General features: G+C 41.9%; 1 protein-coding gene across 1 annotated transcript in view; it reads left to right on the forward strand.

The window, feature by feature from the left end:
• Nucleotides 1-26,020, forward strand: part of ank2b (ankyrin 2b, neuronal) — a 104,384-nt gene that overhangs the window by 69,004 nt on the left and 9,360 nt on the right. The window contains 8 exon segments of the mRNA XM_065950105.1: nucleotides 216-341; nucleotides 436-558; nucleotides 2,827-2,848; nucleotides 10,865-10,942; nucleotides 11,058-11,189; nucleotides 11,280-11,429; nucleotides 12,251-12,485; nucleotides 12,924-25,716. Of these exon segments, the coding sequence (XP_065806177.1) occupies nucleotides 216-341; nucleotides 436-558; nucleotides 2,827-2,848; nucleotides 10,865-10,942; nucleotides 11,058-11,189; nucleotides 11,280-11,429; nucleotides 12,251-12,485; nucleotides 12,924-25,716 (13,659 nt within the window).

Here is a 26,020-nt window from a genome sequence, read left to right on the forward strand (position 1 = left end):
GGACTTCTAGCAAAGAAGAGTCATTTTAGATCTTAGTTAAAAAAAAAATCAGAATTAGGCAGTAACATTTATGAAAAGGCTTTATTCAACTGTAATATTAACGTTTTTTAAGAAGGATTCACAGTTGTTCAAAGGTTATTAAGCTTTATGACTTGATGTTGAATGGTTACGTTGGTTGTGTGTTTGATGGTTTTTGTTTTTGTTATATTTCCCAGGTCCTGGAAGGCAAACCCATCTATGCAGACTGCTTTGGAAACCTTGTTCCCCTCACCAAAAGTGGCCAACACCATCTCTTCAGCTTCTTTGCCTTTAAGGAGAACAGACTCGCACTCTTCATCAAAGTGAGCCCTTAGCTTCTTCCTTTCGTTGTGTTCAATGTGCGATTCTTCCTGATCAACATTTATAGACGAGCGCTGCACTTTTCATCTGCTGCAGATCAGAGACAACACTCAGGAGCCGTGTGGCCGTCTGTCATTTATGAAAGAACCCAGAAACTACAGGTCACTCGCACAAAACGCCATCTGCAACCTCAACATCACACTCCCATCATACTGCAAGGTAAGAGGACAGTACTGTGGTGAGAAGAGGATATCTCACTAGTGGCAGTTTGTACATTTCATTTAACACTAAAAGCACAGCAATAAAATACTTAAAATATTGATATAAGCTCATTTTCCCTTCACTGCTCTAATACATTCTAATCTCAAGCCTTGATTGTTTTCTTACATGGTGCTTCATTGCATCATTTCTTATTTGTTACATAAATGTTTGACACCCAATGTAGCTAAACATGCTAATTTTATCAGCAGCTAACAGCATTGCTTTATAGTGATGGTTGACGACCTCCCCCGTTAGCCCACCTCAAGGATGTGCAAGGAAACGTCTCAGGCTTTTTGCTTTGAATCACATCAGACGAATCTTAAAATCAGTGATTAATGCATCCTGCATAATGTGTTAGAAAAGTTGAGTGTACATTTAAACTCTGCATTATGTGCAAAAGATACAAGACACACCCATATCCATCAGGGGTGGCTTGAAGTTTCTTTGACAGAGGTGGCCCAACTGGGTCTCTGAATTATCCAGGTGTGACTGGAAGTTTGTGTGCACACACACGAGTGAATAGCATTTCTTTACACTTTCTATCTCTACTTATTATATCTAGAGTATCTTAGGAGGTTATATTCCTGTGTATGATATCTTATGAGCTTAATGCTTTAAGGACTCAAAGAAAAGATGTTTGTCCAAGTCACAATTCTTAAAACTTATCAAAGGAGAAGTAGCACTTTGAAATGTAAAGGAAGCTACAAGCAGCCTGATGTATCCCCTATCTGACGAGGCAAATAACCACATTTTTGAGTCAGCACTTTGTGGACTATCGGGTTCCCAGGGGTCCAGGCCACCCCTGACCACCTCCTGGATCAGTCCCCTTCAATCCCCATCTACCAGCCTGAATGTCAAACTATTTGATTTAGAAAAGGTCCAAACACATTTTTTTTAGGAGCATGCAGAAGCTGAGTAGCAGATATTTTGGGGGGTTTAAACCTTTAAAACATCACATTTTGTTTTAGCCTAACAAGCTCCTTAAAGACCACTCTCTTCCCCTGAAATCACACTGACTTGTTGTCTCTGTTTTGTAACCACACATTGCTCCGTTGTCTTTCTTGCCTCCCTTTTAATGTTGCTAAATGTTGTTTCTATCTGTACACCTTTCTGCTTCTCGCTGCTTTTTGCTCCCAAAAGGATTCAGATTCAGACCAAGAGCAAGAGGAAGAGGTAAAAGTAGCCACCGCTTCTCCCCCTCTACTAACTAGCTCTGCTGACATTCCCTGTCTGCTGTTTTCTTATCAGGACTAATTTAACACGTTCATATGGAGGCTTTGAAGGAACAAGGAGGGGGGGGTGCTTTCAAGTTGATCCTGAGATACTGATACAAATCTTAAAACTGTGAATATATTTCAAACTTTATTGAGTTCAGTCAATTGTAGGATACTTTTTAAGACAAGAGGGTCTCTGTAGACTAAATGTTGTGTTTGAATGTCTCTCCCTTATGTTAAAAAAACATGCCAACTGGTTCCCTGTGGCCCATCTCAAAAGTCAGTTTAGTGAATCTAATCTCTGCCCTGGGTTTTTGTACTCCTCCATTATTGAGTCTTTAGTGACTGTGACTTAAAGCAGGAATTCAACTGAATGTAATACTGCGAGATCATGCAAAAGTTTCTCAAAATCATGCAAAAGTTGCTGAGGGTCTTGCAAAAGTTTCTAAGTATGCTGCAAATGTTTCGCAAGATTTTACATAATTTTCTTTGGATCTGACAAAAGTTTTGCAGCGTCTTGCAAAAGTTTCTTAAGATTTTGCAAAAGTTGCTCAGGATCTTACAAATGTTTCTCAGGGTCTTGCAGAAGTTTAGCAGGTTCTTTTAAAAGTCTCTCAGGATCTTGCTAAAATTGCTTGGGGTCTTGCAAAGTATCTCAGTATGTTGCAAAAGTTTAGCAAGATCTCGCACAAGTCTCTCTAGATCTTGAAATGTTTCTCACAATCATGCAAAAGTTTCTCCAGATCAACTTGAATCCCCTCCGTGTCCCTTATCGGGCCTCTGTATGTTCACAAGTTATTAAATGTTAAATATTTTAGATATGTAGTTTATGTTATAGAGTGTGACTTGTCAGTGGTGTGGCTCATTTTTGCCGTCATTTTATTTGTTTTATTTTTTGGTAATTTTTTCCAAAGTAGCAGTTTTTCCTAGTTTTAGATGTTATGTTACACTTAAAGGACAAACAGTAAATAACACACGTGACTAACTGATACATTTCTTAATGTTTTCACAGGTCAGCAGGACGCAAGAGAAATGTAAGACATTTTAACCTCTTCAATTTCCTTCATAACATGAAAACAGCTGCTTTATTGTAACACTGTATCTGCATGTCTTTAGTAACCAGACTAATATATGTGATATAAATGGCAGAGGAATAACTAGACTGACATTGCCAGCTTAGCACTTAATTGAATAACAGACCACATAGATCTTATCAAAGCCTTTTAAGCTTCATGTATTTTTGTCTTTTTGTCAAAAAGGCCTTACCTGCATCCCTCCATGTCCATGTTCTGTTTCTGACGAGGCTTAAACTTCACTCTTACTTTCTTTTCTTTTTTCTTTTTTTCTGATCACACCTGCCTCCGCATCTTCGGTTTAATTCTTTCCCCTTCACAATTTGAGATCGGAAATATGGAGAAAGACTTAGACATCTACGTATGTACAGGAAAAATGATGTCATTCATACTGTGGTGATGTCTCTGTGACAGTGGCGTCTGATTTAGTGCTGGCCGTACGCTAGCTGTAGCCCTAATGTAGTCACAGTGTCGTTTCCGTTATCATGATCCTTGCACCAGTTGGGTAGAAAAGTAGCTCCTAACAAAGTTGGGTTACGTAACAAACATCGTCATAGAACAAAAGTGAGGAATGAGTGCAGGTCAGTGTAGTTACTGATTTAGAGTTTTTAAATATGTCAGGTTTTAACTGTAGCGAGTGCTATGTTATTGTGATATAAGACTTTGCAACAAACATTACAAAAGTCTAAATTTATCCAAAAACTAAGAAAAAGTGATGCTTTCTTACACAGCATGTGAGCACTTTACCTGTTGGGTGAAGGTTGGAGTATAATGGCAATTCTTTCACATTATTTAATGTAATTTCATGAAGCTTAATCAGATACCCTCAGATTAATTGGTGCCAATTTAGTGGTAGAAAAAACAGATTTTTCTCAGGAGACAAATGTTGCAAACACAGGTAGACAAAAAAACAGAGTAATGCCTTATTTACTTTTATAAATCACACTTCATATGCAATACTGAACAATGTTATCGCACATTGCATATTCTTGTTATATCCTGCAGGCCTAATTGTGACCTTGAATCAAAATTCAAATCAAAATGCAGAAATTGGAGAATTAACACCCGTAGTCACTACTACAAACTCTAGCAGCTAGTAGAGAAATGAGAGCCGCTTGAGATGAAATGAGAAACCAATGCAAAGTAGCTGATACAGCCTTCCTCTTCAGTCCTAATCCTGCTGTGTCCTGTAGTTTGTGCTACGCTTTGGTGGGAAAATGCTACAACCATGGGTCACCCAAATTTAAAAAGTTAGTTGCTCATTTCCATTTTGCTTACACGGTTTTTGAAACTGGATGCCTGTGATTTCACAAGCACTTAGTTCCAGAAGATAAGAGGCCAAAATATTAGTATCCTATCTTTAGCCATAACCCTGGAGTTTAATGGTAACCCTTCCCTTTCTTGACACATTGATTTGGTCATGTAGTATAATGGAAAAAAGGCTCAAATTTATTTGAAGTTAAAAGTAAAGAAACCTAATCTACACTGTGAGAGAAATTTCTTCCAAAAATATGTGTATTGCTAGTTCTCTGAAGAAGTAGAAACTTTGCTGTTATGAGTCAAAAACCCTTTTTACTAAATGCAGCACGGAGAGAAGACATTACAGAAGTTCTCTCCAGACAGTCAGACTCATACTGCCTTTTATACAGAAACCATCAAACAACAATAGATCAATTCTTCAAATGCAGTCACATTGTCTCATACAGTAGGAAGCCAAAGGGACAGTCAGGAAGTCACTGATTAAAATACAGGATGTTTCACACCTCTGCTCTCAGCTACTTCTGTTTCAAATGTCAGTTTAGTCAAAATTCCCTTACAACACGGGTAAGATGTTATAGATGAAACAAAGTTCTATGTAACAGACATAGGACACGTCCATTTACTGTTACTGATACTTACGGTGTATGGCGTCGCAGCATCTTATGTAGACCGACCAATAACCCACCACACGACTGGATGAACACGTATTAGATGGAGGATCCTCAAATAAGGGTTTTAGTCCATAAGCATAACCTTCCCCTCACTCTTCTACCACCACCTGACCATCAGCCCTTCCCTTTGCTTTGCATGGAAATAACTTGGCTTACATAAACATGTGTGTGTGTGATTGTACGTCTGAGTGTTTCATGTCTTGTTAATGAGAGTTGATTTGTTTTGATGTTGGTGTGCTGACTTTTTTTTATTCTTTACATACGCTGTTTACTCGTGTTTTTTTTTGTTATCTCAGTTTTCATTTCAGATAATAAAAGACTAAGCGGAAGCCGGAGGGAATTAAAATGTTGTCCCTTTCTGTCACATTAAAGAGATCTTCCTTCCTTCTGAGATTTTCTCAAAGTCTGCTTTCTCTAGAATGAAAAGCATGGCATCTCATCGTGTTCTGTAAAAGTTATCACTGGCTTTCTTTGATAGACACAGTCGCATTCTTAGTTGTTTTCCAAATCCATTTTTTGCCTGCTACCAAGCAATCTTGAGATGTTTCTTTTTTGTTGTTTGTATTTCTGTTTGTAATGCCGTTCATAGTTCATAGTCTGTGTCATTTATTTTTGTGTCATAGTTTTGACTTTTGAGTGTGGGTGCGTTGAGTGTACAAGCAAGTTATTTCCTGCTCATATCATTTCCCATCAGCATTATTTAGACTTTGCTTTTCCACACTTCCCCAAAAGACATGAAAGTATAAGCCCCAATCCTCTGCTATCCTGATGTAGAAACCTGCTGTAAATGTGTTGCCCTATGATCCCTGCAGTGTGTTCCAATCTTGTCCTGACCACACTCTCCAATGTCTGTCTCCTTTGATTTGAATTTTTGATTTTCTTTACTCCTTACTTGTTCTTCTTCCGTATGGAAGATGAAGAGACGGAGACATCAGTCCTGAAATCAGAGCTGATCCGAGAACCAGACCTCCTATCCGACGTGTCAGAGATGAAACAGGATTTGATTAAAATGACGGCCATCTTGACCGCAGACTCGACAGAGAAATCCTCTTCTTTAAGAGGGTGTGGTCTAGAGGCTGAGGATGTTTCCGGAGAGCCGTTAGAAATAATGGAGAAGGACTTAGAGAAAGTCAAAGAGGACCTAGAGAAAGTCAGTGAGATACTGAGGAGCGGAACATATGAGGGTGAAGCTGCAGCGGAGTTAGCAAAAGCAGCTAGAATGGCAGAGGAGTGGGTTCTCCTCTCAGACAGCGAGATAGAGGAGGCCAAAAGGATGGCAAAATTAGAAACTCAAGAGCCTGTCTTACGGGAGACTAGAGCAAACAGAGGGGCTCCCAGGCCTAAAGCCATAAAGGACAGTGGTGACCTTAAAGAATACCTCCTGGATGCACCGGTCAGCTCCAAAACAAAAGCTAAAAAAGAGCCAGCTGCTCAAGAAAAATTCACCGATGTTGTTCTCCGCAAAGGTGCAAAACCAACCACTCCAACCAAAGCGCAGGACAAAACTGCTGCTGGTGATGTTAAAAAGCCAGTCAGGAGAAAGGGAAAAGACCAGGTAGAGGAGTCGACAGATGCAGGTGCTCTGCTTAGTGTGCCTACAGCCCCTTCCCCAGCATCACCTGTATCCCCGGTGGTTGAAGAAACTCCCATTGGGTCAATAAAGGACAAAGTCAAAGCCTTACAACAAAAAGTAGAGGCAGAGCAAAAGAGCAAAAAAGTCACTGGAAGCAAGCCTTCACAATTGCCTGTTATAAGCAAACCTTCTCCAAAAGCCAAAGAAAGCCCTAAATCAAAACAGGGCCCGCCTAAATCCCCCAAAGCTGAATCTGAAAAACTTGAGGAGACCATGTCAGTTAAGGAACTCATGCAAGCCTTCCAGACGGGGCAGGACCCCTCAAAGAGAAAATCTGGGTTATTTGAGCTCAAGTCATCCACAACGTCAAAATCAGAGAAAACAACTAAATCAGAAACCATCCAGTCAAAATCATCAGCCAAAGCTGCAACCTCACGAGTCTCTCAAGAACGAGAAGTGTCTTTGGATTCCAAACCTCGCAAGAAAGCTGCTGAGGCCACTCAGCAGGACAAAGAGAAAGAAACCAAACCAGTTGCTGGCACCCATTCAGAGCTAACTGAAACTGTAGACTTTGGAAATAGTGGCCTTGATGATAGCTCTGACAGCTCCAAACATGAGGGTGTGGCAGAGTCACTAAGTGCCAGTTCAGGAGATGCAACCCCTCAAATGAGCTCCGAGGACAGTTTCAAACACGAGGGTCTTGCTACTCCAAGCACAAGCCCAGAAAGTCTTTGCCTTTCTCCAAAAACTGGACAGCAGTCGTCTATAACATCTGAAACAGTCAAAAAAGAGAGTAAAGAGACAGAGCAGTCTGCAGACTCTGGAGTAGGGACCACTGGTGCCCAACTCTCTACAGAATTGGCCCTCCCTGCCTCTTCCAGCGAGGCTGCTGAAGACCACGCTACAAGTGAGTCTATTTCTGTTAGGAGGAGTGAGCCTAAGCCAGCCAAACCTCAAAAGCTTACAAAGAGAGTTTCAGAGACTGTAGAAACGTTTCTTAGCGATGACGACAGCCCTGTTCGTCAGCTAGAATTGCCTTTAGTTGGTTCTTCAACCTCGTTATCCTCTTTTCAGCGTCATGATAGCTTAGAGCTGGCTTTAAAGCAGGACTCCGATGCCCTCAGTCCATTAGCTGACGACTCTTTGACAATAAGCCACAGAGACTCTCTAGATGGTAGTCCTCTCATGGACGAAAACTCCTCCCATAAATCCCCAGACTCCATTGAACCTAGCCCAACCAGGGAATCCCCCCCTCATGACTCATTAGAGAGTAGCCCTGTAGAGCAAAAAAGCCACCCATCTTTCCCATCAGCTCTAGGTCCATCTAGTGAACCCTCTAGCCATCCAGAGCCTTCCAAAGCTACAGAGTTCCCCCAAGATGCTTTGCGTGGTAGGCTGCTCCGAGACCATGAGCCTAGTGCTGATGATGACAGTTGTGAGCAGACGTCTCAGATGACAAGTTCGGGTAAGAGTCCCCTCTCTCCTGACACTCCTAGTTCTGAAGAGGTAAGTTATGACGTAAACCCCAATCCCCCAGACCATTCATTCCTAACTGTTCCATCCACATCGGCTGTCATCCCCGAAGACCCAGAAGAAGAGGAGACATCAGACAGCTATGAAGCTCAGAGAAAAATTACTCCAGAGGAGGAAATGTTTAAGATGGCAGCCAAAATAAAAACATTTGATGAAATGGAACAAGACGCAAGGAGCAAAAAGAACTCTAGAAAAGATGCCAAAATAGGGGATGACAGCTATGAAAAGTTAGACTCCACAAGTGAGAAGCTTTCACAAAGTGAATGTGGGCTCAATAGACCCACTGAGGATTCAAAGTTAGCTCTTTTTGTTGATCCTCATAATAAAGTACAACCTCCCTCTCCTTTTTCAGCAGGTTTGCATGAAGGATCCCACAGCAAAGAGGTCAAGAGCACAACAACAGCCAATGTAACTTCAGAGGGATCTCACTCTGTCTCAGACAAGCATCATTCAAAGTCAAATCTGGAAACTGCACCGGAACATAGTGTCCCACAGTCTGTAAAACCTGTTGAAGACAGCACTGCGAAAAAGGCTGCTGCAACGCCAAGCGCTTCTAACAGGACTGATGAGCAAAAGGAGGAGAGTTTGAGGAAGTTTAAAGAAACCAAAGGAGATGATAAGGACGGTCAAGAGTCAGATGGTAGCAATCGGCAGACCGGTGTGCTAAAACAAGGCAATAATGTAACAGATGAAGTGAAAGGAGATAAAAAGGGGCCCACAGGAGCGCCAGAGGCTGGACACAGTGCAACTGGTGCCTTGACTCTAACAACAGAAAAGTTCAAACCGGAGGTGTGTATCTATGACGACACAGAAGAGGATGATGAGGGAATAGAGCCTCCGAGAACTGAATCAAAAGGAGTCACTGCACGAGCAGACACCGACTCGTGGTCAGCCATGAGGGAGGACGACGCCACGTTTGAAGCTCGTGTTAAAGAAGAGGAACAGAAAATACTAAATCTGGTAGTGGACCGTCAGTCTCTACAAACAACTCCAGACACAACACCTGGTAGAACTCCAACAGAAGAAAGCACACCCACCAGTGAGCCCAACCCTTTCCTGTTTCAGGAGGGGAAGCTCTTTGAAATGACCCGAAGTGGTGCTATAGATATGACTAAGAGGAGCTACGAAGAAGAGGGTGCTGGGTTTGCCTTTTTCCAATTAGGTGAACAGCCTGTAGAGGAGCCTCCTTTAGAAGAGGCCAGGCAAGAAAGTATAGGAGCAGCAGCAGAACCTGAAGTTGGCCTCAATCTAACATTAGAGATTAAAACTGATGAGCCTGAGAAACCAAAAGAAAAAAATGATTCTCAGCTTCAGTCCCCACCTGAAGGTGACCAGCAAACCTCTAAATCTGATACCTCCAAATCTAAAATCCCTAAAATGGGCATAGCAGCTTCAGCCAAACCTACAAAGAAAGATCAGACATCCCCTGAAAGTCTAGAAGCTAAAAAAGAGAAAAAGATCAATGAAGCAAGCTTAGATTTAGACACAAGTTCCCCTGACCAGCTGATAACAAATGTACAGACAGCAGAAACAACAGTCACTAGATCAGTTTACCCTGAGCAAGGACAGGAGTCCTCTGATTCATCCCCAGAGGAACCACAGTCAGTGATAGAAGCCCCAAAAAACACAGGAAAGTCCAAACAAAATGCTTCCAGTAGTGTTAAAAAGACCCCTGTCAAAACACCCGCTAAATCTGCTCCTCAAGGTCGGGGTAAATCCTCAATCCCCTCTCCATCCCATTCAACCCCCTCTTCAACCACTCTCAGAAAAGAGCCCTCTTTCACTTCAGAATCTAAATCTAGAATTCCCGTCAAGGCTAGCGCTCCAAAGCCTGACTCAAATGTCAAACGTGCTGAATCCACTCAGGACAAAAAGCTGAAGGTCCCTGTCAAAAAGGATCCAAGAAGAAAATCTGAGACAGATGCAGGTCCCTCTGTTGATGTCAAAACCAAGACATCTTCTCCCAAAGCCAAGAGCTTCTGTGAGGGAGAGTCTACCAGGCCGTCTGCTAAAAAAGAGGGTCGCCCATTGAGCGCAGAATCAGCAAAATCTAAAAGCTTCCAGTCCAGGTTGCCAGTTCGAGGAAAAAGCGGTCAGACATCTCCTCTGACGACGCCGACTAAAGAGAAAGTCGAGCCACAAAAACAGTCCATTGAATGCTTCGAAGAGATAGCCGATGAAGCAGCAAAACTTGTGGCGAGGTTGGCACAGGCAGAGACAGAACGGGAAGCTGCAGCGGCCATCTCAGACGATGAGAGCAGTCTCATTGATACGTCAATCATAGAAAGAGAAACTTTCCCTGAGATGCAGTTCCCTCCCTCAGGAGACGTCTTTCCCATTAGACCACTGTGGGACGACCCTGTTGAGACACAGATGCAGCGAATCCCAGACGATAAAGTCCAAAGTCAAGGTATCCCCCCAGTTTAAGGGGCCATTCTCTATTTCTTTAGCCTCATTAGCACACTGTAGCTGTAAAGGTGCTGCCTCTCTGTCTCTTGTAGTTCAGTCCCATTGTAGTTGAAGAATCCATGTGGTTGTGTCACTTGAGCTGTGTTTATGTTCGTAATGATGTCTCTCTTTCCTTCTGTGGAATGTGTGCTGAAAGTCTCAAGATTGACTTAAAGGCTTTATGGAAGTTGTAAAAACAACTAATGACTGAAAACAAGGATTAAAGAGTAAACAATTAGTCAAACAATCCAATGTAATGTCATTACATCTCTAGTGAAACTGTTGTAAATTTCCTAATAACTATGGCCTTGTACGGTTTATTAAAAGCCTCTTCACCGCCAAGTTAATTCAAGCCTTAACCTGGCTTGAATTGAACTATTTGCACTTGTAGAATAAGAAAGCCAGTGAGGACTTTATTATTTCTGTGAATGTGCCTTGATTTGTTCTGCCTTGCGGCGCTGACCGCTCATGGCTGTCTGGTGGTATTTGCAGTAGATCCACAGGATGAAGCAGAGAGAAAAGAGCAACGGTTGGCCATTATAGCCGACCATCTGGGCTTCAGCTGGACAGGTGAGTCACACCTTGATGCCAGTGATCAAGCTATCGAAACATTTTTCCAGGCCCCTAAAAAACCACATTGTATCTGAGGTCTATATTTGTAATGATATCTCATTTGTCCAAACAGAGCTGGCACGAGAACTGGAGTTTAGTGAGGAGAGAATTAACCTGGTACGGATTCAAAACCCCAACTCTCTTCAAGATCAAAGCCACGCCCTTTTGAAACTTTGGGCAGAGAGGGAGGGAAAGCACTCCGATGGTAGGAGATAATAGGGTACGTTTAAACAAGACCAAAGAAGAAGCTCATGTTCCAAACTGAAACATTTTTCTTTTTTTTTTGTGTCATCAGAGACGACGCTGATCAAAAGACTGACTAAGATCAACCGAATGGACATAGTTCACCTCATTGAGACCAAGATCAACAAGTCCCATCAAGACGAGACGTCATCACATACCTATGCAGAAATAGAGAGGACCATAGCTCTGGATCATAGTGAAGGTGTTTAATCTACCATAAAACTTCAGATTAAAGCCGATCCCAGTGAAACTCCTAGTGCCTTCTTCAAGGCGGGTGTGGCTGCAGGTCTTCTCAACCTGCACCCAAATAGTTACCTGGATAAAACAATAGTCCCTAAATTCTACGTGTTGTCAAGCTTGCAAAACAAAAATATAAAGAAGCAGGAAGACACTTACAAAATTTTGCTTAACGAGAACAATGGACAGGAAGGACTTAAGATGGAGATAAAGGTTGAATTAAAGTCTGTCATGCAGAATTGTAATGCTATACCATCTGCGTTAGAAAAACGAAGATATCTTGGTGACGACATCTCTGCAAAACACTAATTGGTGATTATGTATAGAAGTCTCTCTCTCTCTCTGTCTCTCAGTACAGCAGGTTGTCTCCTGTACCAAATAAAGGCAGGGTGTTGCGTTCCCCGAGATTGTTAGGGGATGAGGGGAGTAACAATAAAATAAAACCTAGGGATAAGAAGGAGGAATTAATTATACAAAAAAGTTTTAAATGATTTATTAACAAACTGAAGACAAATGTTCAACACGAAAACAAGCTTCTTCTACAAAACACAAAAGAGATGCCAGTTTTATCTCAAGTAAAAGTCAGAAACTAACAAGCAAGATACTGTACATCTTAACAGTAAGGCCTCAATCAAAACACACTCCTTCCACAGAAGGATCACACTACAGGCTTTAGTTAAAATGTTGTGGTAATGAAAACTTGAGGACTATTGATAAAATTATATGTCTATGTAAAAAATTTTAACTAATCCCTTTCCTATCAAATTAATCCATACCTTTTGTCAGGTTTCTCTGCCCTTCATGAAGACATTGACAGCCCAAGACCAGGCAGGCGCACCGAGGCCACACGAAGGAGTCCAGGCTCTGGACAAGACGTTCCCATGGTGTCAGCAGAGGAACTTTCCTGTAGTTTGTCATCACTTCACGACACAACGGGACGATCAGAGGCGGATTCCACAGCGAGAGGCCTTCTGAGAAACACACAGAAAGAGAAACTACAGAAAGAGATGGAGACAGCATAGTAAGTGTTGCAGAACATTTAATATTTGTCAACCCATTTCAGCTGTTTTTCTTTAATCTGCAACAATGGACCAGTGTCTATACTCCTGGACCATTGACAGTATATAAAGATGGATGACACTTCTCCAGCTCCCCCCATTGCACAATAGTGTAGCCAAAATACCCACTGCAATGAGCGCTGACATTATACTGGTGATGTAATTCAAGTCAGAATAGTCTCAATAAAGAGTCTGTCGCAGTATTGACATCCCGCCCCTTCCTCTCACCTCAAAAAGTGAAGACATTTTAAAGTTTCTGTTGGACCTACTTTGTGTTAATTGGCTAAAATGTGTATTGTGTACATTGCTGGAAGAAGAAATTTACTGATTATATAAAATATTAACCAACTTCCGCTCCATTTTTAATTAATGGAGAGCAATTTCTTTGTTTGTTTTTACAGCTCATCAGAAAGAGTGTATGAGGAAGTGGCAGACACGGTACACACAGGCAGTTTCAAACAAGTAAGTCCTTTCTTCACATTGTACCGCACCTCCCCCTACAACCTCCGATCCCATGTGATAGACCCTGTGTACAAAGGGGGACCAAAGTTAGGTGCCCAGATTACCCCACCTCCTTACCCCAGTGTTGAACCATGTGATGATGAGGGGGCAGCTGGCTATGAGGGGGCGGAGTGGGAAGAGGAGTGGAGCTTGGAGTGTCTACAACCCAGCCACTCTGAATACGATGCTCATTATTTGTCACCAGAGCCTTGGCGAGAGTTAGCCAATAGGTCTCGAACGGGTGTGTGCGAGAGTCGACCGCTGTCTTTGATTGATTTTGAAAAAAGCTTGATCGAGTGTGATCAAGCCGAGCAAGACTTCAGGAAACTCTCTATGGAGTTCATGGGAACCAGTGAGGTCTCAGAAAAGACTTCAACAAGCGAACAAAGGCTTCAGACTTCTGTGTCTTCTTCTGGTCATGTTGATACAATGACAGAGTACATGAACACCAAACAAATGTCCGGACAACACATGGACGAAGTTTCTCGGCGACTCTACAAAGTCCTCTATGGATATGATGTTGACCAGGTGGATTCGGAGAGTGAAAATGTATCTGTAGATCCAATGTTTTCATCCCCTGAAGAAGCGATGCAATTTGAAGTCAAGAGGGGTGAAGACAACTCGATGCTTCAGATTGATGTTGACAAAGACATTCCAATTCAAAAAACAGAATTTGTGTTCTCAACCACCTTTGATCAGGTGTCACATGACTCAACTTTTGCACTCATAGATGTTCAATCAGCAGATGATGCTGTGCCTGTTGAGTGTAGCTTTGAAAAAATGCAGTCCCAAAGAAAGGATGAAGCTGAAAATGTGGTTGAAGTGTCTATAGAGTCTACACAAGACATTAGAAAAAACAGATACGGTTCCTGTTTGCCAGAATCTTCTTCTGAAACCATTTGTGTGATTCATAGCTTAGTTCATGATCGTTCATCTTCACCTGAATCTGTGTCTTCAGTAAATGAGATTAATTTTCTTGCCCCTGACTCTCCAATTCCTCAGTTTAGACCCTTATCTCCCTTACCACCTCCGGCTTTTCTTTGGGAAACTTGTGATGTTGGGGCTTCTTTCCAACCATTACTCAGTGCACATGCTGTAGGCACCTCTCTGCTGTTAACGACCAAAGCAGAGGAACGGCCGTTGACACCAATGGTTTCAAACAAAAGACCGTTTGGAAGGCCGCTATCACTAAGTAGTGATTATAGTGGTGAAAGATCAATCTCCCCTCAATCGTTAACTTTTGAGATAGACGACAGAGCGTTATCACCTGAGTCAGTCATTATGGAAACAGTGCAGTGGTTTTTTACATCTTCTGAGCATTCATTATCTGATTTCCATGAGATAAGACAATCATCTTTTGAATCTTTTGAGACAGACACAGACTGTCATCAGCTTCAAACAAACCTCTCTATCCCAGATTTTGGGCAGATCTCCGAATCTCGACCAACATCCCCAGAATCTGTCGCATCTATAAACCAATACAAAGCATTGTCACCTGATTCCCCTATACCTGAATTCAATCCCAACTTGGCGGACTTGGCAATATCTATGATAGGTGAGGGATCTGCTTCCCCTGAATCAGTGTGCTCTGATGTAGAATACGGCTCCATGTCTCCAGAATCACTGAATCATGAAGACAGAGCTTTATCGCCTCCTTCAGTTGCATCTGAAGATGAATATGAATCTGTTTTACCGGTTTTTGAACATACTAAGGGCATACCCTTACTTCAAACAGCTGAATCTGCAGAGGTATTGTTCGGTTTGTTACCTGCTGACCTTTCAACAAAATCGACTGATACTTCAGAAACTGATACAGAGAACAAACCAATAAAACAAGAGGAATCATTATCTGATTTTGATGATGATTGGGTCTTCATATCCTCATCTGATATTGAAGAAAACCCACTTTCACCCCAATCAGTACCTGACAATAACTTGCCTTCACAGCCAGAAATGTTGGACACTAGAGCATCTTCCCCTGAATCAGAAAAACAAAACAAGCCAAACATACCCAAATATAAACCATCCGTGCATCAGCCTGTTTTTATAAATCAACAATCAGCATCACAAGAACCAATTTTGTTAGACACAGAAAATGAGGCTGTATCTTACATTGAGAGTAAGCCTTTATCTCTGGATTCTTATACTTCTGCTGGTGAGCATGAGCCATTGCATTATAATATAAATACAGTACCTCTTGAAAAGGAGGTGACACAAGAACTAACAGAAGCAACAGTATGCACTGAAAAGCATTTAGAAACAAAAACAAATGTAGTGTCTGGTTTAGAAAAGTCAAGAGTTGAAGAAGAAAAAAACTCAACCTGTGTTTTGTTAAATTTGGAAGTAAGCCGTATCAAAAAGAATAAAAAAGAACCTCCTAAGACATCAATAGTACCTTATAACAGTCCGACTGACCACAAACTCATTACAACACAAGCAGAAGCTGAGGTTTTGTCAAGGGATTTAATCAGAGAAGAATTATCCCATGAGTTGTGTGATGAGGGACCATCAAAGGAAGAAATTCACAGATGTAGAACTAGCAAAGCAAAATCTTATAAAAAGAAAAAATCAAAGAAATCAGTCAAAAATGAGCAGAATGTAACACCACCCCAAACAGAACCATCTGACTTTACAACAAAAACATATGAAGAGACAAAAGAATCTCATAAAGATACCCCCACATTGTTGTCTCCAGAAACTGTACCTGAAGATATACAGTCCTCAGTTTCTATTCAACATGACATACCTTTTTCCATACCAGAATGCTCAGTGCCAGGCTACAGTTTAACATACGATGCAGAACTTTGGAAGCTCATCTCTCAAATTCGGGACCCACAGTATGTTGGAGAAACATTTGTGAGTAAGACAGGAATTTTTCAGTTTGATGGAACAAAGACAGAGTCTCATCAATCAGAAGAGGAAGCTACAGATTTACAATCAGAATATTACCAAAGATCACTTACACAAGATTTTGAGGCAGAATATCGACCAATGTCACCGCAATCACTGTTGGGGCTGTATGCATCTCGACCAGAGTCTGCCAACTCAGGGAGATCTGTAGATAGTCAGCAAGCTTTAACACCAGATTCCCCTATTCCTCAGTACTTTACCTCTGTCTCTGAGCACATTTACCACAGATCAGTGTCAACAGAGTCAGTATTGCCGGATCTGGAGACTGATTCGGACATGATACATCATAATGATGAAAGACCAGCATCTCCTGATTCAGTAGCATCTGTAAACATGTACAGAACACTCTCACCAGACTCACCTATTCCTGAGTTTAGACTCTCTTTACAAGAGCCAGTTGTAATATCTCGATTGGATCAGTCTTCATCACTTGAGTCAGTAACATCTGATGTGGAACATGAGTCTGTCTCTGCTTTATTATTCGATGACAACAGACCATCATCCCCAGGGTCCTTTGATGAAAACCAGCCACTTTCTCCTGAGTCACCGATTCCTGTGTTTGGACAGGCTTTTTCCAAGTTTTCAGTTTGTCCAACAGAGGAAAGGTCTTCATCTCCTGTTTCAGTTTGTTCTGATTTAGAATATGAGGAGATGTCTCTCTCACAACAGTCTGCTGATTTGAGACCATCTTCTCCTGATTCAGCTGTCTGTGCAGATGAGTACAGAGGTGGGTCACCAATACCAGAATTCAAAATAGCTATAACGGAGCCAGTAGCCTTTAGTTCTCGAAGTTCTTCTTCTCCTGAGTCTGCAGTTTCTGATGATAAAGATACAAAATCAAGTGTAGGCATTTGCAAGCAGAGACCTGCCTTACCAGAATCAAAAGCATCAGAGAGGCCATTGGTTGTTGGTAATCAACCCGCACCCCTAAAGGCAATAAGAGTGCCAGTGTACAGGCTTGTTTATGATGCTGAGCTTTGGAAGCTCATTTCTCAAATACGTGATCCTCAATATGTTGGAGAGACATTTTCAAGCAAAACTGGAGTTTTTGAGTATGCTGGAACAAGAATAGAGTATGTTCTGGAGGATTCAGATGTGAGAAAGGGGGAGTTAGAGGATGGTGTGAAGATCAATGCTTCAGATTCATCCGGTTCAGATGTTCTACAAGCAATGCCAGCAAAGATTGAGGAAGAAATGCAATCAGCTGCTGGTGCAACATATAGCGCAAACAAGCTGATGAGTCAAATATATGACCCTCATTATGGAGGAGAAGCTGTTCTAGGAATAAGTGAAGTGTTGGAAAATGTTGAGACCGGCAGAGAACATGTTCACCTTGCTCATGATGCAGAAGAGACAGGTAGGCCAATTTCACCTGACTCTGAGGCAGAATATATTCCACTACCACCAGAGGACCTGAAGTTACTGAGTACTCTGAGTAGGTCTGATTCCCAAGAGACAGGGGCATCTATTGATGAGAAGAGACCTTTAAGTCCAGACTCACCCATTACCCAATTTGCTGTCTTAATTCCTGAACCTCTTGTTGGACACCACAGTGCCCCATCTTCTGAACCCGAATCAGATTCAGAACTTGACCAATTTGATGTTGCTATATCTACTGAGTCAAGGTTATCATCTCCTGAATCAGAAGCGTCTTTGAGTAAACATAGACCCCTCTCTCCTGACTCACCAGTTCCTGACTTTGGGCCAGAGTTACAGAACCCTCTTACTTTAGTTGTTGGATATCGTTCATCTTCACCTGAGTCCGTTTCCTCAGATATCGAGGATTCATCAGGATTTCTTCTCTCAGAATTTGGCGTTCAAGAGAGACCAGCTTCTCCTGATTCTGTGTCATCAGAAGTTAACTTAAGGACACTCTCACCAGAATCAGAGATAGAATTTAGGCCCATGTCACCTGAGTCACTGATGATAACATCAGCATTAAGAACATTATCTCCTGATTCAACAACATCAGTTAACGAGTTTAGGACTTTATCTGCAGATTCTCCTGTACCACAGTTTGGGCAACACGTAGAATCAACCTGGTTTGTATCTGTTAGCGGGTCTTCATCGCCATTGTCTGTATTATCAGAGGCTGAATTGGATGAACTGGACATTAAATCTGTTGAGGTGCAGGAGAGATACTTTACACCTGATTCTGAAGTTGAGTTCAGAGCACTTTCACCTGACTCACCCATACCTCAATTCTTACAGGATGTACTTTATCCAACTATTCCAACTGTTGAATACCAATCCACTTCACCGGACTCAGTTTGTTATTCAGATATAGACTATAAAGACGAATCGTTTGCCTTAGTAACTGATGATCAGAGACATTTGTCACCAGATTCATCAGTATTTGGAGATGAATATGGAACACTGCCACCAGATTCACCAGTACCTCAATTTATAGCAAAAGAAGTGGAGCGTTTTCCATCTTTTGTTGGTTTTAGGTCATCATCCCCTGTATCAGTGACGTCAGATGTCGAGTATGCACCTTTAATTTGTTCTCCACTTGACACTGAAGGTAGAGCAGATTCTCCAGAGTCTTTAGAACTTGAAAGTGAAGAGAGACCTTTGTCACCTGATTCTGAACCAGAGTATAGGCCTTGCTCACCCACATCGCTTATGTTTATGTCAAACTTCAGGTCATCCTCTCCTGAATCAACCAGCTCTCTGAATCAATTTAGAGCTCTTTCACCAGACTCCCCAGTACCACAGTTTAGACAGGAATTACAAGAGTCCTTAAGCTACAGTCAAGGATATAGATCCTCTTCACCTGAGTCTGTCTGTTCAGATTTGGCAGTGGAACAAGACCTACCTTCTTCCATGTTATTTGAGGAACGAGTGTCATCTCCTGAATCATCAGCATCTCTGAACAAATGCAGACTTTCTCCTGATTCACCAGTACCAGACTACAGACAGGCTTTGCTAGAGATACATCCAGTGTTTAATGCTTACAGATCATCTTCACCTGAATCAGATGCCTCAGAAAGCAAGTATGAGGCTCTAATTTCAGACATGTTTGAATTTGAGGAAAGAGCAGCATCATGTCAATCAGGAGTGTCCGATTTTAGATGTCTGTCTCCTGACTCTCCGCTACCTGAGTATACCATGGGTTTACTCACTGTGGAAAACATAAGGTATAGATCCACATCACCTGAACAAGAATATGTAGATGAGGATTTAGAGACAGATCTCTGTATCCCTTGGCTTTTTGAGGACAGAGCAGCATCTCCAGATTCAGCTGCATCCAATGAAGACTTTAGACCCCTCTCCTCGGACTCACCCATTCCTGATTTTACATGGGGACTGCATGATTCCACAATTTCTCCCATTGTCTTCCGGTCTTCTTCATTGGAGTCAGTTTTGTCAGATTTGGATATTGAAATTGAGATGTCTGTCCAAGGAGTCCAAGAGGACAGAGCCTCTTCTCCTGAGTCTTTAGCATCTCTAAGTAAATCCAGACTTTCTCCTGATTCACCTGTACCAGACTTCAGACAAGCTTGGCTAGAAATACATCCAGTTTCTAATGCTTACAGACCGTCTTCACCTGAATCAGATGCCACAGAAAGCGAGTATGAGTCTCTAATTTCAGACATGTTTGAATTTGAGGAAAGAGCAGAATCCTGTCAATCAGGAGTGTGCGATTTTAGATGTCTGTCTCCTGATTCTCCGCTACCTGAGTATACCATGGGTTTACTCACTGTGGAAAACATAAGGTATAGATCCACATCACCTGAACAAGAATATGTAGATGAGGATTTAGAGACAGATCTCTGTATCCCTTGGCTTTTTGAGGACAGAGCAGCATCTCCAGATTCAGCTGCATCCAATGAAGACTTTAGACCCCTCTCCCCGGACTCACCCATTCCTGATTTTACACGGGGACTGCATGATTCCACAATTTCTCCCATTGTCTTCCGGTCTTCTTCATTGGAGTCAGTTTTGTCAGATTTGGATATTGAAATTGAGATGTCTGTCCAAGGAGTCCAAGAGGACAGAGCCTCTTCTCCTGAGTCTTTAGCATCTCTAAGTAAATCCAGACTTTCTCCTGATTCACCTGTACCAGACTTCAGACAGGCTTGGCTAGAAATACATCCAGTTTCTAATGCTTACAGACCGTCTTCACCTGAATCAGATGCCACAGAAAGCGAGTATGAGTCTCTAATTTCAGACATGTTTGAATTTGAGGAAAGAGCAGAATCCTGTCAATCAGGAGTGTGCGATTTTAGAAGTTTGTCTCCTGACTCTCCGCTACCTGAGTTTTCCTTGAGTTTACCCACTGTGGTAAATGTAAGGTATGGATCCACATCACCTGAATCGGAGTATGTAGATGAGGATTTAGAGACAGATCTCTGTATCCCTTGGCTTTTTGAGGACAGAGCAGCATCTCCAGATTCAGCTGCATCCAATGAAGACTTTAGACCCCTCTCACCGGACTCACCCATTCCTGATTTTACATGGGGACTGCATGATTCCACAATTTCTCCCATTGTCTGCCGGTCTTCTTCATCTGAGTCAGTTTTATCAGATTTGGATATGGAAATTGAGATGTCTGTCCAAGGAGTCCAAGCAGACAGAGCCTCTTCTCCAGAGTCTTTAGAACTTGAAAGTGAAGAGAGACCTCTGTCACCTGATTCTGAACCAGAGTATAGGCCTTGCTCACCCACATCGCTTATGTTTATGTCAAACTTCAGGTCATCCTCTCCTGAATCAACCAGCTCTCTGAATCAATTTAGAGCTCTTTCACCAGACTCCCCAGTACCACAGTTTAGACAGGAATTACAAGAGTCCTTAAGCTACAGTCAAGGATATAGATCCTCTTCACCTGAGTCTGTCTGTTCAGATTTGGAAGTGGAACAAGACCTGCCTTCTTCCATGTTATTTGAAGAACGAGCATCATCTCCTGAATCATCAGCATCGCTAAGTAAATTCAGACTTTCTCCTGATTCACCAGTACCAGACTACAGACAGACTTTGCTCGAGATACATCCAGTGTTTAATGCTTACAGATCATCTTCACCTGAATCAGATGCCTCAGAAAGCAAGTATGAGGCTCTAATTTCAGACATGTTTGAATTTGAGGAAAGAGCAGCATCATGTCAATCAGGAGTGTCCGATTTTAGATGTCTGTCTCCTGACTCTCCGCTACCTGAGTATACCATGGGTTTACTCACTGTGGAAAACATAAGGTATAGATCCACATCACCTGAACAAGAATATGTAGATGAGGATTTAGAGACAGATCTCTGTATCCCTTGGCTTTTTGAGGACAGAGCAGCATCTCCAGATTCAGCTGCATCCAATGAAGACTTTAGACCCCTCTCCCCGGACTCACCCATTCCTGATTTTACACGGGGACTGCATGATTCCACAATTTCTCACATTGTCTTGCGGTCTTCTTCATCTGAGTCAGTTTTGTCAGATTTGGATATGGAAATTGAGATGTCTGTCCAAGGAGTCCAAGAAGACAGAGCCTCTTCTCCAGAGTCTTTAGAACTTGAAAGTGAAGAGAGACTTCTGTCACCTGATTCTGAACCAGAGTATAGGCCTTGCTCACCCACATCTCTTATGTTTATGTCAAACTTCAGGTCATCCTCTCCTGAATCAACCAGCTCTCTGAATCAATTTAGTGCTCTTTCACTAGACTCCCCAGTACCACAGTTTAGTCAGGAATTACAAGAGTCCTTAGGCTACAGTCAAGGATATAGATCCTCTTCACCTGAGTCTGTCTGTTCAGATTTGGCAGTGGAACAAGACCTACCTTCTTCCATGTTATTTGAGGAACGAGTGTCATCTCCTGAATCATCAGCATCTCTGAACAAATGCAGACTTTCTCCTGATTCACCAGTACCAGACTACAGACAGGCTTTGCTAGAGATACATCCAGTGTTTAATGCTTACAGATCATCTTCACCTGAATCAGATGCCTCAGAAAGAGAGTACGAGTCTCTAATTTCAGACATGTTTGAATTTGAGGAAAGAGCAGAATCATGTCAATCTGGAGTGTCCGATTTTAGATGTCTGTCTCCTGACTCTCCGCTACCTGAGTATACCCTGGGTTTACCCACTGTGGAAAACATAAGGTCACCTGACCTTCAGACATCACCTGAACCAGAATACGTAGATGAGGATTTAGAGACAGATCTCTGTATCCCTTGGCTTTTTGAGGACAGAGCAGCATCTTCAGATTCAGCTGCATCCAATGAAGACTTTAGACCCCTCTCACCGGACTCACCCATTCCTGATTTTACATGGGGACTGCATGATTCCACAATTTCTCCCATTGTCTTCCGGTCTTCTTCATCTGAGTCAGTTTTATCAGATTTGGATATTGAAATTGAGATGTCTGTCCAAGGAGTCCAAGAGGACAGAGCCTCTTCTCCAGAGTCTTTAGCATCTCTAAGTAAATCCAGACTTTCTCCTGATTCACCAGTACCAGACTTCAGACAGGCTTGGCTAGAAATACATCCAGTGTTTAATGCTTACAGAACATCTTCAACTGAATCAGGATCTTTGGAATTAGAATATGATGAGGATTTAGAGACAGATCTGTGTATCCCTTGGCTTTTTGAGAGCAGAGCAGCTTCTCCAGGTTCATATGTCTCAATTGAAGAGTTTAGACCTCTTTCACCAGACTCACCCATTCCTGAATTTACACAGGGACTGCATGGTTCCACCATGTCTCACATGGCTTTCAGGTCTTATTCCCTTGAATCAGATTCCTCTGAAATAGAATTTGATCTTTTGATTTCCCATATGTTTAAATTTGAGGAAAGAGCAGAATCCCACCAATCAGGTGCATCTGATTCTGATCATAGGTGTTTGTCTCCTGACTCTCCACTACCAGAGTATACTCTGAGTATATCTACCATGGAAAGGGTAATGCATCGATCCACATCCCCTGTATCAGATTATATGGATGAGGATGTAGAGACAGATTTGTGTATCCCCTGGCTTTTTGAGGACAGAGCAGCATCTCCAGGTTCAACTGTCTCCAATGAAGAGCTTAGACGCCTTTCGCCAGACTCACCCATTCCTGAATTTTCACAGGGACAACTTGATTTCACCATGTCTCACATGTGCTCAAGGTCCTCGTCACCTGAGTCCGTGTTGTCAGATTTGGAAATGGATTCATCGTTCTCAACATTCTTTGAAAACAGACCTTCATCTCCTGATTCACTAGCATCAAATAGACTTTCACCTGATTCACCTATACCTGACTTTATTCAGCCAATTTTTGAACAACCTCAAGCTATTTTTGGATGTAGATCAGCATCACCAGAGTCCACATGTTCAGATATAGAATACATTGTTCTTAGTCTGAGTTCATGTGATTATGACAATAGACTCTCTTCACCTGGCTCAAAAGCATCTGGAGATGAGTATCAGGCTTTGTCACTAGACTCACCCATACCTGATTACACACCTAAAAATGTAATTGTGAATATTGGGTTTAGATCACTATCTCCTGAATCCATTGAATCTGATATTGAGTATGCTTTGAGTGATTTTCTGATGTCCATGAATTATACTTGTGATGATAGACCAGATTCTCCTGAATCAGTAGGATCAGAAGTACCAGAGAGGCCATTATCAGTTGAATCTCTACCAGAATACAAACCATTGTCACCTGCAGCGTTGATGTTACTGAGAGGCATCAGATCGGTATCTCCAGAATCAACTCAATCACTAGATGAGCACAAGAGGTTATCTCCAGACTCGCCTCTCCCTTGGTTTGCACAAAATGTTCTGGAGATAACGAAATGTGAAACACACGATGGGTTTTTGTCCCCAGAATCAATATTTTCAGATATGGAATGTGGTTCAGACTCATATGATGTGGAAATCACAAACATTAGACCACTATCACCTCAGTCTGAGAGATCAGATGATGAATCTAAACCTCTGACCCCGGAATCACCAATACCTGATTATACAAGGGCATTTGTGGAAAATATAATGACTCTTTATAGAGATTTGTCACCTGGTGAATCTTTTGATTCAGATGATTTGTCCCAAACTGTGGAACCATTCTGTGCAGAAGACAGGCTAGCATCACCAGAGTCTGTAGAATCAGATAAGGAAATATTACAGTTGGTATCTAAATCGTCAGTAACTGAATTAAAAGTTCAAACTGCAAATGAGGTCACCACCGCTAGCACAATTGTATCAACAGCAGCTGCACCTACATCAGAGGAATCAGTCATCGTGGTCGCCGAGTATAATCTCATTCATGACGCAGAGCTATGGAAGCTGATATCCCAAGTACGTGATCCTCAGTATGTAGGGGAAACATATGCAAGTAAAACAGGATTTATGCAGTTTATTGGCAGCAGTATAGATTATACTTCTAAGGATGAACCAGATTTTGAATTCAAAGATATAAATGAGCAAGTTACATATGCAACAGTGCCACCACCTTCAGAGGTGACACATCCATTTACTATAACAGAAACAGATTCAGTTGACATTCTTTGCACCTCTAGTCCTGAAGTCAAATCCAATAAACCTGCTCCAGAGTCACCTCCACCAATGTTTGAACACATTGTGTCTTTAGGGGATGCTCCATACAGGCAGGCCGAGTACACATTTGAAGAACTTGCCCCTGATGCACAAACAAGTTCTGATGATGATTGGGTGGTTGTATCAGTTTCTGATGCAGTGGATGACGGTGTATGCTATTCACCAGGTTCTCTGATAGAGTATAGACCCATGTCCCCTAACTCAGTCATGGTGTTAGAAGCAAGAGCATCATCTCCTGAATCTGTAACGTCAGTCAATGAGTTAAGGCAACTCTCTCCAGATTCCCCCTTACCTCAATTTACAACGGAATTACCAGAATGCGTAACGTTCCTGAGATCATCTTCATCTTCACCTGCAACTGTTGCATCAGATATAGAATATATGCCAAATGTAGACTATATGCCATTTGGAAATGTTGAATCTCTCAATAGAGCATCATCCCCAGAATCTATGCCTGAGTTCAGTGAGAACAGATCATTGTCTCCAGACTCTCCAATCCCTCAGTTTCCATTATCATTGGAAGAGTACACCACAACACATAGGTCATCATCACCTGAATCAATGGATTCAGATTCAGAGTGCGAGCTAATGGTCACATCATTGAGAGCTGCTGAGATCGACCGACCATCCTCACCAGAATCCTCCATCAATGAGTTCAGACATCTGTTGCCTGACTCTCCAGTACCTGAGTTCATGAGGATATTATCTTCATATTTTATGGATGCTACTTTTGTTGAGAGATCATCTACACCAGTGTCTTTTACATCCGACTCTGAGTTTGTTGCTCTACCAATTGATTGTTGGATTGATGACAGCCCGAGGCCACTGAGCCCTCAAAGTGTTGATTCAGAGTATGAGTTAGGCTTTAGCTCTGAGAGAAGTGATACGTTCCTCTCTAAACTAGAACCTTTGAGTCAAATGACGCCTCCTTTATTGCCTGATCAGTCGTCATCATTACATAACGTAAAGCCAATGGCTTTGGCACCACCACTATTTCAAACTGGTGGGACAGATTTGAAGGAAGGTCCAGTAAATCCTGACTGGCAAAAAATGACCGGACCACAACCAGATGTTTTGTCATACAATGAAAGCACACCTCATGGCTCAACGGTGGAAAGTATCTCATCTTTAAAAACTGCTGTTTGGGAAGAAGACCTTCTTCTGAAGCTATCAGAAGTTGAAAATGCAAAAAGAAAGGAAAAGAAAACCCTACACACCAATGCTGGAGGACTTCAGAGCAAGAATGACCCACAAAGGGTAAGACTGAGAGCATGGCATTCAAGAAAAGACTCACTCGTGTGGGATGAATTCTTTTAACATGTCACCTGGATGATGGAAATAACTCAGTTTGTCTCGTTGAACTAATAACAAAATGGATTGCAGTTAATGTCTCAAACTTGAATTTAATTTAACCAGAATGTGTTGGTTATGTTAAAATATGCATTGCTTTCCTCACTTCTGATTTGTTTGTATTATGCTCACATGTTTTTAAAGTTGCCTGTAATGTCTTCAAATATATTGTTCTTAACCCCATAAGATGTTGGCTGGATGGGAATTATTT

Source organism: Labrus bergylta, chromosome 22 (assembly GCF_963930695.1).
Source record: "Labrus bergylta chromosome 22, fLabBer1.1, whole genome shotgun sequence".
Classification (NCBI taxonomy): domain Eukaryota; kingdom Metazoa; phylum Chordata; class Actinopteri; order Labriformes; family Labridae; genus Labrus; species Labrus bergylta.